The 17,267-nt window shown below is 39.3% G+C and overlaps 2 protein-coding genes across 6 annotated transcripts in view; both read right to left on the bottom strand.

Annotated features, from left to right (window-relative positions):
* Nucleotides 1-915, bottom strand: part of LOC103661951 (zinc finger protein 33B) — a 52,256-nt gene extending 51,341 nt beyond the window's left edge. The window contains 1 exon segment of the mRNA XM_008689631.2: nucleotides 405-915. The gene's annotated coding sequence lies outside the window, so the exon portion shown is untranslated.
* A 7,848-nt stretch (nucleotides 916-8,763) lies between these two features.
* Nucleotides 8,764-17,267, bottom strand: part of LOC103661947 (zinc finger protein 260-like) — a 31,317-nt gene continuing 22,813 nt past the window's right edge. For 3 of the 5 annotated variants that reach the window (XM_008689625.2, XM_008689624.2, XM_008689622.2), the window contains one exon: nucleotides 11,865-16,476. In XM_008689625.2, coding sequence (XP_008687847.2) covers nucleotides 14,258-16,476 — 2,219 coding nt within the window. In that variant the 3' untranslated portion in view covers nucleotides 11,865-14,257. Of the gene's footprint in view, nucleotides 9,102-11,864; nucleotides 16,477-17,267 lie in introns of those variants that run through there. The other 2 variants (XM_040624756.1, XM_040624757.1) reach the window with 2 other exon arrangements.

Genomic DNA, 17,267 nt, shown 5'->3' with positions numbered 1-17,267 from the left:
GGGGGGGGGGGGGGGGGGGGGGGGGGGGGGGGGTTGGTAACCGCACAGCCCCGCAGGCCGACCCGGCTCCCCCGACCACCGCACGCAACCACCCGCCGCGCACGCGCAAAGGTCCTCCCCGGAGCGCCGTCCCCTTCCGACCGGATCCGGCCACCCACCGCGCATGCGCATACACCCTCCTCCTGCGGCCTCCAGGACGGTGGCGCACGGACAGCGCGGCTCGCTCCGCGCAGGGGCCGATCACGTGGGCTCACCGACCCCTAGTCTTGATGGAGACGTCCCCATCCTGCCGTCGGGGGTCCGCGGACCTCCACACTATCGGGCACCGACCGCCTACCCCTGACATGCGTCCCCCGGGCAGCGCGGCGCACCCCTCAGCCCTCGTCCCACCGTCCCGGGCTCACCTATCGCTCCCTCGTTGTGAGGCACTGGCCCCAGAAAAGGGCAGAGACTCAGCGGCCCGGGAATCGCCTCCCACGCGAGACTTGAAGAAAACGGGGGGAAAAAAGACGGAAGTGCACGGAGGCAGAAGGCGGAACCAGGCATGCGCAGAACCAGACAGTCCGGGCAATCAGTGCTGCAAGATTGAACTCCCCTTCCCTGCTGGCTACGAGCCGTGCGAGATTGGCTGAGAGTGCAGTCTTTACCGAGCACGTGAAAATTGGGGGCGCTTGAGATAGCTCCCCAAGCAGTCGCAGCCCGTCAGGGACTCCCCTCAAGTTACGGATTACAGCTGAGTTCCATGTGTAGCAAGGGTGCAATTTAGACACAGCTAGCTATCAGGAGAAGGGAACCTGCATGTCGAGTTCAATTTTTCAAATACTAGGAAATAGATTCCATCAAAACAATAAAAGAATGTTTAAAAAAAATAGTATCTGGGGAGCCTGGGTGGCACAGCGGTTGGGCGTCTGCCTTCGGCTCAGGGTGTGATCCTGGCGTTGTGGGATTGAGCCCCACATCAGGCTCCTCCGCTCTGAGCCTGCTTCTTCCTCTCCCACTCCCCCTGCTTGTGTTCCCTCTCTCGCTGGCTGTCTCTATCTCTGTCGAATAAATAAATAAAATATTTTTAAAAAATTAAAATAAAAATAATTGAAAAAAAGTATCTGACAGCATCAGCGATTCTCTCAGAAAATGAAAAGCCAGGGGGAGAGGGCAGGGTCAAGAAAGTTAGTTCATCAAAAATCATGAAAGCAATAAACGAAAATTGTAGATAAATCATAAAACACAGTCCAGATATATATATTCATTTACATAAACATATTCTTTCCTCTGTGACATTAAGATTACTTGAATAAATGAAGACCTATCCTTTTATAGAAAGAATATTCTTTGAAAACATTCCACTAAGAATCTCATAAACTTTTGTATATATTTTTTTCTCTTTGATTTTTGTATACCTTAATGTGTACTTTACAAAAGAATTCTCAACTTCATCTGGAATAAATAAAAATCTAAATTAACAGAAAACATTTCAAAAAGAAAAATTCCTAAAAAGTATCAATATGCGTAATACTGCTCCACTAAAAATAGTTTGGCATCTGCTTCATGGAAATAAAGCCATGATTAAGTATATTTTTTGAATGTAGTATAATAAATGTAGCATTTCAAAGCACTGAGGAAAGAATGGAATATTCCAAACAGTAATCCCTTCCCAATAATTTGGAGTAAAGTTATGTACATAGATCACACATGGTATAATTCACATGGATTCAAGATTTAAAATAAAACACTAGTTAATAAAAAAAATACAAGTGACAAGTTATGACACCAAAAACAGAAACCATAAATTTAGTATCTGATACATTATAAAAAATAACTCAGTCCTAATTTTTAAGTTAAAAGCAAATAAACCAGGAAATTATATTTTTACTATTTGAAAGAAAAGATACATTAATTTAAAAAGAGATCTTGAAATCAATAGAAAGAAAAATTTAAAACAGGCTATAGAACTAAATGCTGATATGATAATGAATGATAAATGTATATAAAATGAAAATGAATGACAAATGTATGTAGAAGTCCATTATTAGAATTGAAAAAATGCAAATGTTTTAAGTAAAAAAAGTAAGATATCATTGAGATTTAACTTTTTAAAATTTCTATACACAAAAGTTCACTCTGCTGTAATTTTATGAATTTGACAAATGTACAGATCTGTGTAACCACCACCACAGGCAAAATACAGATTTGTTTCATCACAGCCCCCCAAGTTCCTTCATGCTACCCTTTTGAAGTCACACATTCTCCCCACTCTTATCCTTTGGCAGCTACTATCTCTTTTTCATGCTTACAGTTTGCCTTTTCTGGAAAGTCACATATATTGAATCTTACCGTATGTAATCTTATGAATCTGTTATCTTTGACTTAGTACAAGACATTTAAGATTCATCAATGTTGTTTCGTGTATCAATACACTTGTTGGCTTTTATTTCCCAAGTCCTAGTTCATGGTATGAATTTACCACACTTCACTTATCTCTTCCCAAACGACCTTAATTTCCAATCTGGGGAAATTACGAATAAGTAAAATACCATTTTGAAGTATAAGACTCAAAAATATTTTTAAAAGAGTAATATGTAATTGAGAAAATACTTACTCCTAGTCACTTTTATTGAGAGTTTAATTCATGTAAACTCTCTGGAGGTTCATTTTTATCAAATTATAAAGGAATTTCAATCTGGCAATTCCATTTACACAACTACGCATGACTTTATAATAATAAAATTAATTTTCATTGATGTACATACAAGAATGTTTACACCAGAGTCCAGATGGGAAGAGAAACCACTCAGATAGATAAGGGAGGGAATTTAATAGAACGGGTTAAAGCAGGTATTTTAAAGGCAAAAGTGAACACTGAGGTAACAGGGATAACAACTGCAGACAGCAGCTACCACCCCAGGGTAACATGATAGAAGTCAAAGAATTCAAACTTAGCCACTCAAGAGAGGATCCTACACTTGAGGAACTAGGATTCCACACCTGAAGCAGGGGAGATGCCTGGGTCATGCTGATATCATAGGTACTGAGAGAAGAGCCTCGCAGAACTGGAATTCAGACCTTCAGAGGGGCGCTGTTCAGTTGCTGCAGGCCTGTCAGAGGGCATGGTGGGGATAACGCCTCTGAAGGCTGTCCCACTCACCTGGTGCTGCCTGTCAGAGAGGGATCAATACGGCTACAGTGGGAGAGCGAAAAGAAGCTGGAGAGTGAGGGAACCTGCTGGGATTAGACACTAGTGATGGTTGCACAACTTTGTGAATATAGTGGAAACCACTGAATTTTCTGCTCTTAAGGGAGTGAATGTAATGATATGTGAATTATATCTCAATTTTTAAATACTTCAAAAAAAGAAGCTGTAGTGTACCACTAGTGGCCAAGGTGAAGGGCCATTGCTGGGGTGATGTTAACGAAAGCATCCTGCAAACAGGAAGAAGGAAGTTGCTCCTCCTGTAACCCTGTCCTCCAAACTTCCTGTAGGGTCTCCTAGGGGAAAGCCTAACAGGCAGCAAGGAAGAAGTGTGCAATGTGGTTTACACAGTCCCAAGCACCAATATCCCAATGCACAGTAGAGAATGCTAGGTTTAGTGCAAAGAGGCAAGAGCTAAAACTAACAGGATTCCTTAAAATTTAATTTATAAAAGCAAATACTAGAAATGAAATATTCTTGAAGTTTGTGTAAGTAAAATAAATTAAGGGTATAGTGGAACACTGTGTAACCATTAAAAGTAGTAATGTAGAGGGCACCTGGATGTGTCAGTCAGTTAAGCATCTGACACTTGATTTGATTTCACCTCAAGTTTTGATTTCATGGTCATGAGTTCAAGATCCATGTTGGGCTACACACTGGGCATGGAGACTACTAAAAAAAAAAAGGTAATGCAGAGGTATACTAACTTACATAGGGGGTTGATTACAAAATACTTCAAAATTAAGAATTTGGTTTATAAGAATATGTAAGCAAGATCACATCTTAGAAAAATATACTAGAAAGGGGTGCCTGGCTGGCTCCATCAGTAGAGCGTACGACTCTTGATATCAGGGTCATGAGTCTGAGCCCCACACTGGGAGTAAAGATTACTTAAAACAAAAGTGGGAAAAAATGTACCAGAGTGACATCAGCATGTCAGCATAAGACATTGGTTCCTCCTTTTTCTCTTCCTTTTAAACAACTAATTCAACATCCATCCATGAACAAAAATGCGTTGGTAGAAGTTGTGGAACCCAACACTATATGCCAAGGAACCCAGGGTGAGCCTCCTCCACCTGTGTACCTATTCACAGGCAGCCAGACCTTAGTAAGAACCACAGGACCAGGAGAGCCAGCAAACCACACACACACACACACACACACACACACACACACACACGGGAATATTATTCAGCCATGAAAAGGGAAACCTTGCTCTTAAGGGAGCAAGAGCAATATGGATACACCTTGAGGGCATTATGCCAAATGAGGAAGTCACAGTGACAGACAAATGTTGTATGATCTCACTTATATGTGGAATCTTTAAAAACAAAACAAAAACAACCAAAATCATAGTACAGATTGGAGGTTGCCAGAGGCAGGGTGTGGGGAGTGGGCAAAGGGAGTGAAAAGGTACAAAATGCCAGTTACAGGATAAATAAGGTTGGGGATATAATGTTTGGCATGGTAAGTATAGTTAACAATACTGCATTGTATTTTGAAAGGTGTGAGGAGAGTAGATCTTAAATTTCTCATCACAAGAAAAAAACCTGTAAAAATCTGTGAAAACTTACCCAATGTTATATTCCAATTATACCTTAATTTTGAAAACTACCCAAAGCCAATTATATATTCAATGCAATCCTATCAAAATTTCAATGGCATTTTTCACAAAATAGAAAAAACAATATGAAAATTTGTATGAAACCATAAAGACCATCAATAGTCAAACCAATCATGAGAAAGAGCCAAGCTAGAAGCATCACACTTCCTGATTTCACGCTATACCAAAAAGTTGTAGTAATTAAATTAATACGGTATTGGCATAAAAACAGCCAGGTTGACCAATGGAACAGAATTAAGAGTCCAGAAATAGACTCATGCATATACAATGAACTAATATTTGACAAGGGATCCAGAAATGCTCAGTGCAGAAAAGACAGTCTTTTCAATAAATGATAGTAGGAAAATGAGATAACCACATGCAGAAACATGAACTTGGAGCTCTATCTTACACCACTCACAAAGGTAACTCAAAATAAGTTGAAGACTTAAACATTAAGACCTGATACCATAAAACTCCTAGAAGAAAACATAGGGAAGCAGATCCTCAACTGTGGTCTTGGTAATGACTGTTTGGACAGGACACCAAAAGCACAGCCACAAAGAAAAGAAAAATCAGTAAGTGGGACTACATTAAACTAAAAAGCTGCTACACAGCAAACAAAACAATAAAAAAAATGGAAAGGGAACCTACAGGAGAAAATATTTGCAAACCATCTATCAGATAAATACATTAACAACTCCTGTAACTCAAAAATAACAAATCCGATTTAAAAATGGCCAGAGGAGAGGTGCTTGGGTGGTTCAGTCAGTTGAGCATCCGACTCTTGATTTCGGTTCAGCTCATGATTTCAGGGTCATGATCTCAGGGTCACGAGATCAAGCCCCGAGTCCCACTCTATGCTTAGCAAGGAGTCTGCTTGAGATTCTCTCTCTCCCTCTCCCTTTGCCCCTCCACCCTGCTCTCTCTCTCTCTTTCTCCAAAATAAATAAATACATAGATGTTTTAAAAAATAAAAATGGGCAGAGGAATAGGCATTTTTCCAAAGCAGGTATCTACATGGCCAAGTACATGAAAAGATGCTCAATATCACTCATCAGTGATATGCAAATCAAATCCACAATGAGAGATCACCTCATACCTATTAGGATGGCTATTATCAAAGGCACAAGAAATAACATGTGCTGGCAAGGATGTGGAGAAAAGGAAACTCTGGCACACTGGTGGTAGGAATGTGTATCAGTACACCTACTATAGATAACAGTATGGAGGGTCTTCATAAAATTAGAAATAAAATTTTCATATGATCTAACAATTGCTCTTGAGGATATACACCCAAAGAAAATGAAAACAGGACACTGAAGAGATATATGCACTCCCATGTTTATTGCATTATTATTCACAATACTCAAGATATGGAAACAACCTGTGTCCATCAACAGATGAATGGATAAAGCAGGTGTGATATATATGTGTGCATGCACACACACACACACACACACACACACACACCAGAGTATTACTCAGCCATGAGAAAGAAGGAAATCTTGTCCACTTGCAATATGAATGGACCTTGAAGGCACCCTGGATAAAGTTTCCATGCCAAGTGAATTTTTCTCACAGACTCAGGTCCCAGCACAATGAATAGGAATCCCACCTGGAAGATTAAACTCTCTTACCTGAGCTCTCTCTTTCTGGAGCTAAATCATGGAGACAGAACCCCCAAAAGAGCTCATCTTACATCTCTGTGATCAGAATTTGTTATTCATCTCCCAAGAAGTGGGCAAAACCTGCAGGATGTCGCCATTCTCAGAAGCCATCAAAGACTATGATCCCAGGTTCAGAAGGGAGGATGAGCGGGAGCTGCATGAGGTGACACCAGCAGTCTGTGTAGGAAGTGTCACTTGACTGGAGGGACAGCTCCTGAGTCTTTCCTCATCTTTCACAACCTTGACACTTTGACAGATACTAGTTGGTTATTTTGTAGAAGGTCCCCCAATATGTGTTTGTCTGATGTTTTCTCGTGATTGGGATGATGTATGTGTGGGACAAGAATACCACTTAAGAGATGTGTAGGTCTCAGGGCATCGTATCAGGAAGTTCATCATGTTGCTATGTCTGATTACGAGACATGTTCACCACTCTGTTAAAGTTATGTCTGCCAGGGTCCTCTGCTGTAACGTTACTATTTTTCCCATTGTAATTAATTAATATCTTATTATTAGCATCTGTTAATGGATAGTGTCAGCAGTCATCATTGATGTGTGGTTTGCCTAATGATGGTTTTCTTAGTTCCTTCATTTAGATGACTTTTAAAGATTTTAAGAATTATTTTCAATTTCAGTTTGTAAATTTAAAGAAGAACAAATCACCAAATCACCCAAGAAACCTCCTATGCACTTACTTAAGAGAGGGGCTCATTCACAGGATACCAACAATTCTAAAATTCATTTAGGCTTACTAGTTAAAGTATCATTACCACATGGCAACCAGAGGTACAATCTGTACTTCATTTGGGAAGTCAGTTTTAACATTTTGTGGTTCTAGACAATTCAGAAATTGTATTATTTCAACCACAATAATAAATATCAGACTTCATGAATGTATATATGATGTTATTTAAAAATTTGAATCTTACTTTAAAATAAGATGGTACTCTTATTACATATTTTTAATGTACATATATGTGGGTTTTAAACACACTGAACTAACAGCAATGGTTACAGCAAGGAAGACTACCGATGTATAAGTGGTGAGTCCAAAGAAACTAATTAATGATTTATTTTGAAATAATTTCAAACTTCAGGAAAGTTGCAAGAACAGTAAAAAAATTCCACCTCCCATACCTAGATTCCCCAACTGTTCACATGTCACTGCATTTGCTTTGTCTCTTTCTGATCAACTATCCTCCTATTATCATTATTCTTTTCCTGAGTATAAGAGATAGAGCTGCAGACGCCATACACCACAATTCCTAAGTACGCCACTAGGCATTCTCCTAAAACAAGGACACTTTCTTACAGAACCACCGACCAAACAAGCAAGTCAGAAAATCAACCTTGACAGAACACTACTGTCAGATCCACAAACCCCACTCCAAACTCAACAACTGTCCCAACAAAGTCTTTCCTTTCTGGTCCTGGATCCCATTAGTCTGGGTCTCTCCTGTGTTTCTTCATTACCAGACTTAGGTCATGCTTTCTTGGTAGTAACCACAGAAAAGATGGATCAGTGTACCATGTCAGGGTCCACACAATGCAGATCATGGTGGTATTAGCCTGGATCATCTTGTCATTTTGGTGTCTGCCGGGTTCCCCTGCCATAATATCACCAGTATCCCCTTTGAAATTCATATTTGTGGAGATATTCTGAGATAATGCCAATAATCTGTTCCTCATCCACTCACCAATCTTAGTATCTATTAATAATCTCGTCTGAATCAATCACTACTATGATGGGTTACCAAATACTGGTTTTCTATTTTCATTATTCCTCATACATTTACTAGTAAGGAAGAGAATTCCCTTCTCCCCACTTATTTATTTCTATGTCAATATGGCTTCATGGCTTTCTGTTTTATAACATAGGTTATATTCCATTGTTACTATTCATTTTTATGCTCAAATTGTTCCAGATTTGGCCAATAGGAGCATCTTCAAGATGGCTCTTTTATGTACTTTTGCTATGCCTTCATTATTCCTTGAGCCATTCCTTGCCTTCTCTCGTAGGAAGATGTTTTAGGCTCATCTGCCTTCCCATGCCCAGGTCTGGAATCAGGCATTTACCAAGGAGTTCTGCTTCCTTTAAGTGGAAGACAGTATCTAAAAACCAAACTCTGGAAGCTAGTTCTCATTGCTACTGGAATGGAGTTGCTTTCCAGTACAAAGAGCTAGGAAATATGTGTACGGAGGACATTCATACACACACACATACACACATAGGTTTGTATACACACATATTTGCATATACACATGCATGTGTCTACATATGTACACACACATCTATTAATGTATCTATGTCTATCAAGGTATATTTATTTTAAAAATGATCAATTCCTACCAATACCTCCAATTCTGATTCAACACTTCAGGGTTCTGCTCAGTCTTCTTTCTATATTTATAAACACTTTCAACAGGGAGAAACTTGTACTTCATTTTCAATACATTCATCTTCCTCTCAGTGTAATCAATCTCCAACCATGCCAACAATTCCCTGTATCTGCAATCTCCTTAGCCGCCAACTCCGCAGTGTCCCATGTCTCTGTGATAGGAACAGCAGTACTACTCTGCTCCTCTGTGTGGAGCTCCTCTCTTCGCCTCACTGACCTGCAATGGGACTGCTGTCCCTGTGCTGGGAAGGGAAGGGAAACGAAAGGAATAGCTGTCATTTTAAAAAAGACTATATCTCAGTATTATTTGTAAAATAAAAATAAAAATGAAGAAATCACACTATAGATTGACTGTTTATGTCTGGTATCACCTGTTCCCTCCAAAAAAATCATGTGGCAAACTACTCTCAATGTAATAATATTTGGAGGCGGGGCCTTTTGGGGGATGATTAGATCACAAGAGTGGAGCCCTCATGAATGGGGTTAGTGCCTTTACAGAAGAAACCCCAGAGAGATCCCTCACCGTGTCTGCCATGTGAGGACACAAGGACAAAACAGGCTTCTAGGAACCAGGAAGCAGGCCCTCAGCAGACACAAATTATGCCAGTGCCATGATCTTAGACTTCCCAGCCTCCAGAAGTGAGAAAGAAGTATCTGTTGCTTATAAACCACCTGTCTATGGACTTCCTCAAAGCAGCCTGAATGAACTAAGATGTATGATTAGACAACATGGGTCTACAGTTTCTACTCACCTTAAGGATGCTAGGAGGGTCCTACCCTTAGCTCCACGGGACGCTGACAGTTATTTCACTGCTATAGCCATTCATTCATATTCCCCTGGCTTAATAAGAATTAAAACTTACAATTTCTAGCACAGGCCTGACATGTCGTAAGTGTCCAATAACATACGTTTAGTCAATACACAGAGGGCACAGAGAGGGAAATTTACCTAAGGTAACCCAGCCACTCCCTCCTCCTCCTCACCAGACATTCACAACTCTTCTTCCACCCAATAGCCCAGGAACAAAATGCCTGAGCCCGGAGACAGTCATCTCAGGAGTAAAACTGGGCACCAATCTCAGCTGCCAATGCCCTCCAATTTCCTTTACTTTTCAAAAAAAGTGATCCAAAGACCCATGTGCGAGGAAGAACACAGGAGAGACATGAGTTTTAAGTACACAGTAATCAGCTCTAAGTCCTGGCTCTTCTGCTTGGGACACATGGGCTCCCTCTAGAGGAGATTCTTTGAACCAGCTTAATTTTTAACCAAGTCTCTATTTTAATTTATAGCTTAACATTATTACCTAAGTTAAAGAAACAAAGGTTAGGTGATTTATTTATCAAGTACAAACTACATTATTCTTTGGAAATAATCTTAAACTTAGAAAAAGTTTGCAACAATACTGCAAATAAACTTTCATTCTCTAAATTATTGAGAGCACGTTGTCGACATGCTATATCACGTCCAAATACTTTAGTTACAGGAATATATAATCACATTTCAAACACCAAAATCGGGAAACTAACACTAATACCTACCACCTAATCCTCAGACCCCATTCACTTTTCACCCATTCTCTGAATCATTTCCTTTACAGCCAAATGATTTAATCCAGGATCAAGCATTGTAATTGCATCTTTCTTCAGTCTCCTTCAACCTGGAACACTTTCTCAGTTTTCCTGACTTGCATGAACTTGACATGCTTGAAGATTACAAGCCATGTATTTTAAAGAGTGCACCTCAATGTGAGTTTGTTTGATGGTCCCTCCTGCTTAGACTCAGGTTATGCACTTTTGGTGGAATTCTCATTGCATCCGATTACATGGCACACAAATCCAATACTATTGAATGATACCAAATGCCAATATTATTTATGTTAACTTCAATCGCTTGACTGGGTTGGGTTGGCCGACTTTTTCCACTGCAACCACACTTAGGTTTTACCAGCTGTCATGCTTGGCCAAGAGTATATGCTTTGAGGATTGCAAGGATGGACGGCGAAGGGACATGCTTCTTCCCATTTGTTTCCTGTGGGCTTCCCATCAGCATCCTGTGCTGTCAGCACCTTAGCATCCCTGCTCCACACCCGTCAGGCATGGGGTCTTCTGAAAGCAGCAGCTAAATTCAGTTTGCTGTTTTTCTAACACTTGTACACCAGCGTCATCACATCCCATCAGAGAAACCAGTGCCAGGCAGCCAGCACTCCCTCCTCAGCCAGTACGGCCGCAACCCCGTGAGGCCCCTCCTCTGGGCTTGGATACCCACATTGATAGAATAGGTTCCTGCCGGAGGGCTGCTCTTTAGCTCTAAGAGATGCCTCTCCTGTTCCCTTTGTCTGACCAGCCGAGAGCTGGTAGCTGCTGCCTGCAGTTGTTATCTTAGTGATGCATTTGACTTTTATTTTTCCCTTCCAGATTCTTGCTATCTTCACGATATCTCAGTGTTCCCTTTTTACCATTTCAGATCCCTAGTTAAAAACTGTACACCAAGTTAACAATCCTTTGGTTTTTTAAAGATTTTATTTATTTATTTGAGAGAGAGTGAAAGCGAAAGACAGAGCCTGAATGGGGAGGGGCAGGGCAGAGAGGGAGGGAGAAGCAGACTCCCCACTGAGCTGGGAGCCCGATGTGGGACCCAATCCCAGCACCCTGGGATCATGACCTGAGCCGAAGGCAGCCACTTAACCAACTGAACCACCCAGGCGCCCAACAGTTCTTTATATCATATTGTTTCTTTTCAAATCACTACTATGGGTTCTGTCTTCTGACAACCCTGATATGTCTTACTGGAATTTAATCTCAGGAAAGGTAGAACTTATGTTTTATTCACTGTTGTACAATGCCTTCTACTTGGTGATTAATAAATACCGATCGAATCAACAAATGTTTATATTTACAGTCACTAAAATGTTTTTCTCACCGTGGGTTGAGGATTCAGCTCTACTCTGTATTAAATACACAATGTACAAAATAGTATTGTTCATAATGAAAAATTAGAAACAAGATGCCTTTCAACAGAATTAAGTTGCTTTAATAGAACGGAGTATAAGATGCTAAAAAATAACAAAAGCTACATATATAAACACGGACGTAACGCAAAACCATTATGCTGGTTTTAATACAGGATAAGGCAAAGTGTGGTATCACAAAACGTCACTAGAACCACTGAAATTCACAATGAGTTTATACGCAGCGGCAAAAAGCAGAGAGTGCAGAGCAGTGACATCATCAGTGTGGGACAGCAGGGTGGTGTCCTATGGTTGGCCCATCTGGAATGTGCACCACCAGTATGATAATGGGGACAGGAACACAGGGCCTAGAAATGTAGCAGCCACACCAAAGGATAAATCTGTATACAATAAAAATGTGGTTTCAAATCAGTGAAACAGGGGTGAACGAATCAAAAGGTGAAAGATCAACTGACTCTTCATTTGGAAAAAAACAAAGTTGGATTTTTAGTTTACACCATATTTAATCAACAACAGAAAGTGGTCAGGAGATTATTCCATTTACTTTAAACACATCTGTTTCATATGTTTTAAAGACAAACCTGACAAAATACAAAGTTTTAATTTCTTGTATCAACTAAAGATGGAGGACTGTACTATGGGATGACAGACCATTTTACTTCTAATGTCCGAGTTCTAAATATAAATGTCTTCAGCTCGAATACCAGAAAACTCTGACCCAAACTGTTCAGTATCTGCAAGGCAGACAATATTATCTCCATTTTGCAGATGAGGAAACTGAGGCAGAGATTAAATCACTATATAGGTCACTCAAATAAGAAGTGACAGACATAGAACAGCTTGTCTGAAAAAACCATGTATAATTGTAGGAGGAAAAATGTGGCATTCTACCACACTAAATACAAATGCAGACAATCCTTTCCTCACTTAAATCTGCATTTCACACGTAAAACTTATATAAGCATATCCTTTGGATATGACACAAATATAAAATGGGGAAAATTTCTTCAACAGGCCCTGCTTTCAATCTGCGCAGTATAATAAGTACTAATGTTCAAGGCCAATTTTGAAAATTGACTCAGACGTGTATTATAACTAACTGTGTACTAAATCATCGCATACTTCAAGTAAATCTTTATGAGTCATTATTTGGGTCATTTACTAAAAGAACAGTTTGTTAACAATGTCTATACTGATTAACACGTGCCACCAAATAGTAGAAACACAGGACAGGTGGTATCATGCATTCAACGTTTCTTTTAAAATTTATATATCGTGGCGTAAGTATATAATGGGACAACAAGAGCATTTAGCGTCAGAAATCGTAGCGTATGTTACAAAAATTAAGCATACAGAAAGTAGCCATTAAAGAGCACACTCATATGTATAAGCCTAACAAAGCTCAGAGGCTTATTCACGTAAACACACAGTGCTGTTACTTTATTCACATAGACACTTAGTGCTGTTACTTTGATGTTTACAAAGTGCTGTTACTTTATTTACACAGGCATTTAGTGCTGTTACTTTGATGTTTACATATATTATTCACATATACACTTAGTGCTGTTACTTTGATGACTCACTTCACTTGTGCCTTCTCAAAGCTAGCTACATATTCTTTGTTGACCATGACGGTCAAATAAATATCCTTTGTTAGATTATTAATAAGATATTTAGTATTGCATCCAAAACATAAGATTATTTCCAGATGAGAATGTTTTCCTCACTTCCTAAACTGACAATTTTCTTTTATTCCCTGATAAATCTTGAAATGTTTTTCAAGTTATTAACTTGTATTCTACTCTCAAGTATCTGATGGTCAATCAGATGCAGATTCTTTGTGAAAGTTTTCCTATATTCATTTCATTTTGGGGTGTTTTAATTCGTAAATTTCAGATTTACAAAATGCTTGACTTGTTGATGAAAATTTATTAAAATGCAGGATACTGACAGCAGTTCCCCTCAAATGAATTACCTGACACATACTGTTTCTCATACCTTCATTAGATTCACAGGGTATACGAGATGAGGGATGGCTAGGATATACCATGACAACAAAAAGCCCTAAACAGCCCCCAGGGGCTGAACAAATCCAAAATTTATTTCTGGTTCATGACAAGACTTACAAGTGATGTTAGAGAAGCCAGAACTCTCCCCAGGACCCTGGTTTCTTCCAACCTGTGAATCTGTAATCTCTAATAACTAGTTCCCAAGTTACCCTGAGGATGATCTTCATTACCCTTTGATAAGGAAAGAAAAGTGGAAGTAGGAAAAATTCCAAACGAAGTCCTTTACAGGCTTGGAATTTGTACCAGAGGTCATATGCCCTCATGTGAATGCAAGGAAAGCTAGAAAATCTCGACTAGTTGTGTAACCACAAAGAGAAATGGGTATTGGGAAAAACACAGCAAGTTTCTGCTACAGAGTTTCTACCCTATGTGAATTCCTTGATGATTAGTAAGCGCTGACTTCCGGCCGAAAGTTTTTCCACATTCACAACATTTATAAGGTTTCTCTCCTGAGTGAATTCTCAGATGGGTAGTAAGGGTAGATTTATGACGAAAACTCTTACCACATTCGTTACATTCAAAGGGTTTTTCCCCTGTGTGAGTTCTCTGATGATTAATAAGAGTTGACTTTGTAAGAAAAGATTTCTCACATTCATGACACTGAAAGGGTTTCTCTCCTGTGTGAGTTCTCTGATGTACATTAATGGCTGACAAATGACGGTAAGTTTTACCACATACATTACACTGAAAGGGTCTATCTCCTGTGTGAGTTCTCTGATGTTGAGTGAGGGCTGACTTCTGGCAGAAGGTTCTCCTACATTCCTTACATTGATAGGGTTTTTCCCCTGTGTGAGTTCTTTCATGTCGAGTGAGGGATGACTTCTCATAAAAGGATTTCCCACATTCATTACATTTATAAGGTTTCTCTCCTGTGTGAATTCTCTGATGTGCATTAACGTCTGACTGCCGATAGAAAGTTTTACCACACTCATTACACTGAAAGGGCTTCTCTCCTGTGTGAGTTCTCCGATGCACATTAACTTCTGACTGCCGATAGAAAGTTTTACCACATTCATTACATTGAAAACGTTTCTCTCCTGTGTGAGTTCTCTGATGCACATTAACGTCTGCCTGCCGATAGAAGGTTTTACCACATTCATTACACTGAAAGGGTTTCTGTCCTGTGTGAATTCTCTGATGCGCATTAACATCTGACTGACGATAGAAAGTTTTACCACATTCCTTACACTGAAAGCGTTTCTCTCCTGTGTGAGTTCTCTGATGAACATTAACATCTGACTGCCGATGAAAAGATTTACCACATTCGCTACATTGAAAGGGTTTCTCTCCTGTGTGAGTTCTTTGATGTGCATGAACGTCTGACTGCCAATAGAAAGTTTTACCACATTCATTACATTGGAAGCGTTTCTCTCCTGTGTGAATTCTCTGATGTGCATTAACATCTGCTTGCCGATAGAAAGTTTTACCACATTTACTACACTGAAAGGGTTTCTCTCCTGTGTGAATTCTCTGATGTAGCTTAATGTCTGACTGCCAATGGAAAGTTTTGCCACATTCATTACATTGGAAGCGTTTCTCTCTTTTATGAATTCTCTGATGTACCTGAATGTCTGACTGGCAATGGAAAGTCTTACTGTGTTCATTATATTGGAAGTGTTTCTCTCCTGTGTGAGTTCTCTGATGTTGAGTGAAGGCTGACTTCTTGCAGAAAGTTTTTCCACATTCATTACATTCATCGGGTTTCCCCCCTGTGAATGTTGCCTCATGTCGAGTGAGAGATGACTTCTTGCAAAAGGACTTACCACATTCACTACATTTATAACGTTTCTTCCCTGTATATGTTATCTGATTGTTTGTGAGGGGTGTTTTGTGACTTGTTTTCCCATGTGAATTAAATTCACAGGGTTTCTCTACTGTGTGTATTCTCTGATGCACTGTGAGGTTTGACTTGTAGCTGAATGTTTTCCCACATTCACTACATTTGAATAGACACTCACGTCTCTCTTTTTTCTGAACTTGAGTGAAATGTGACATCCTGCTGAAATTATTTTCAATTTGATTGCCTTTGCATTGTTTTATTTCGAAGGAGACCCCATGACATTTCAAGAGAGATGACTTCTCACAGGTTTCTCCATGTCTGTTCTCTCCTCTGTCAATTTGCCTGCGTGGAATTACTGTGGTCTTTTTTCCTAAGGATTTTCCACCATCATATTTTAAAGTCTTCTCTGAAGATTGCATATTTACATGCTGAATAATACCATTCTTATGACCAAGGGCTTTCTCATATGGATTATTTTCATCAGAAATCTCTTGAGTATGAGGTTTTTCCTGCTTAATATCAAGTAATTTCTCATATACATTTAACATGTGAGGCTTTTTTCTTGAAGAATTTCTATTACTACCAACTGATATTAAAATATTTTTCAAATTCATTCCATATAAGTTATGTTTACAGGGCAATTTTCTTGAAGGAATAAAATTTGTACTCATATTAGATGATTTTCTTAAAGCATAAACTTTCTCTGAGGTCACTGTTTTGTTGTTGAATAAAACTTGTGGCACATATTTGTCTTGGTTTCTCTGCATTCTCTCTGTTAGGTAATAAGCTTTGCTGTCTTCTAGAAATGAAAATATTGAACAAACCGTAAGAATTTTGCAGTTCTAATGGAATTGGATTAATATACAAATGTCTATTATATATCTGACTTTTGGTTTCAGGATCAAAGTGCCTTTTTCCCACCCAGTTCGAGAAAACATATGTGGAAAAAGAAAGAAAAGCTATTAACACACAGACATATAATTATTCAGCACTTTATAAATAAAACATTCAAAATGGACAGAAATAACAATATAAATTCAAGAAGCAGTGAAGAGAGGATGGAAGATTTTACAGGAGTGACAGATGCAGGTAGGAGAAAAATCACAGAAAATAAGATGGGTCCAACTGAGTTAATGAAAAGTAATTGGAATCACAAGAAAAATGAGTAGACAAAGGTGTTCATGGAGAAAAATGAGAAATTAGGGACACAGACTAGGTACAATACCCTCAAACCTATATTGTTTCAGTAATACCCAAATAAGTTTTCACGCTTCCAGTCGAATTTCCCTCCTACACAATAGCAACATAATTTCTGAATGCGCCAATGTGCTTACGTTTAAGGAAAGAGTCATCGGACTGTACTCTAATTCCTCTCCCAACATCCCAAAATAAAGTATAAAATAATGACAAAAAAGTAAACTTGTGCCAACACAGATCTGATGTATCGCCCTATTTTGGCTTTGATACTTTCATATTGCTCCACCGTAGCCACTCAACAGGTGAACCTACCATGATAATCACATTTATGTTCACTTACCGTTCCTTAAAATAGCATTACCCGTCCCAAAATACTAATACTTAATTTTGCTT

The sequence above is a fragment of the Ursus maritimus genome, unplaced genomic scaffold (assembly GCF_017311325.1).
Source record: "Ursus maritimus isolate PB19 unplaced genomic scaffold, ASM1731132v1 scaffold_7, whole genome shotgun sequence".
NCBI lineage: Eukaryota > Metazoa > Chordata > Mammalia > Carnivora > Ursidae > Ursus > Ursus maritimus.
Note: the sequence above shows the minus strand (reverse complement) of the source record. Positions and strands in the feature narration are given on the sequence as shown.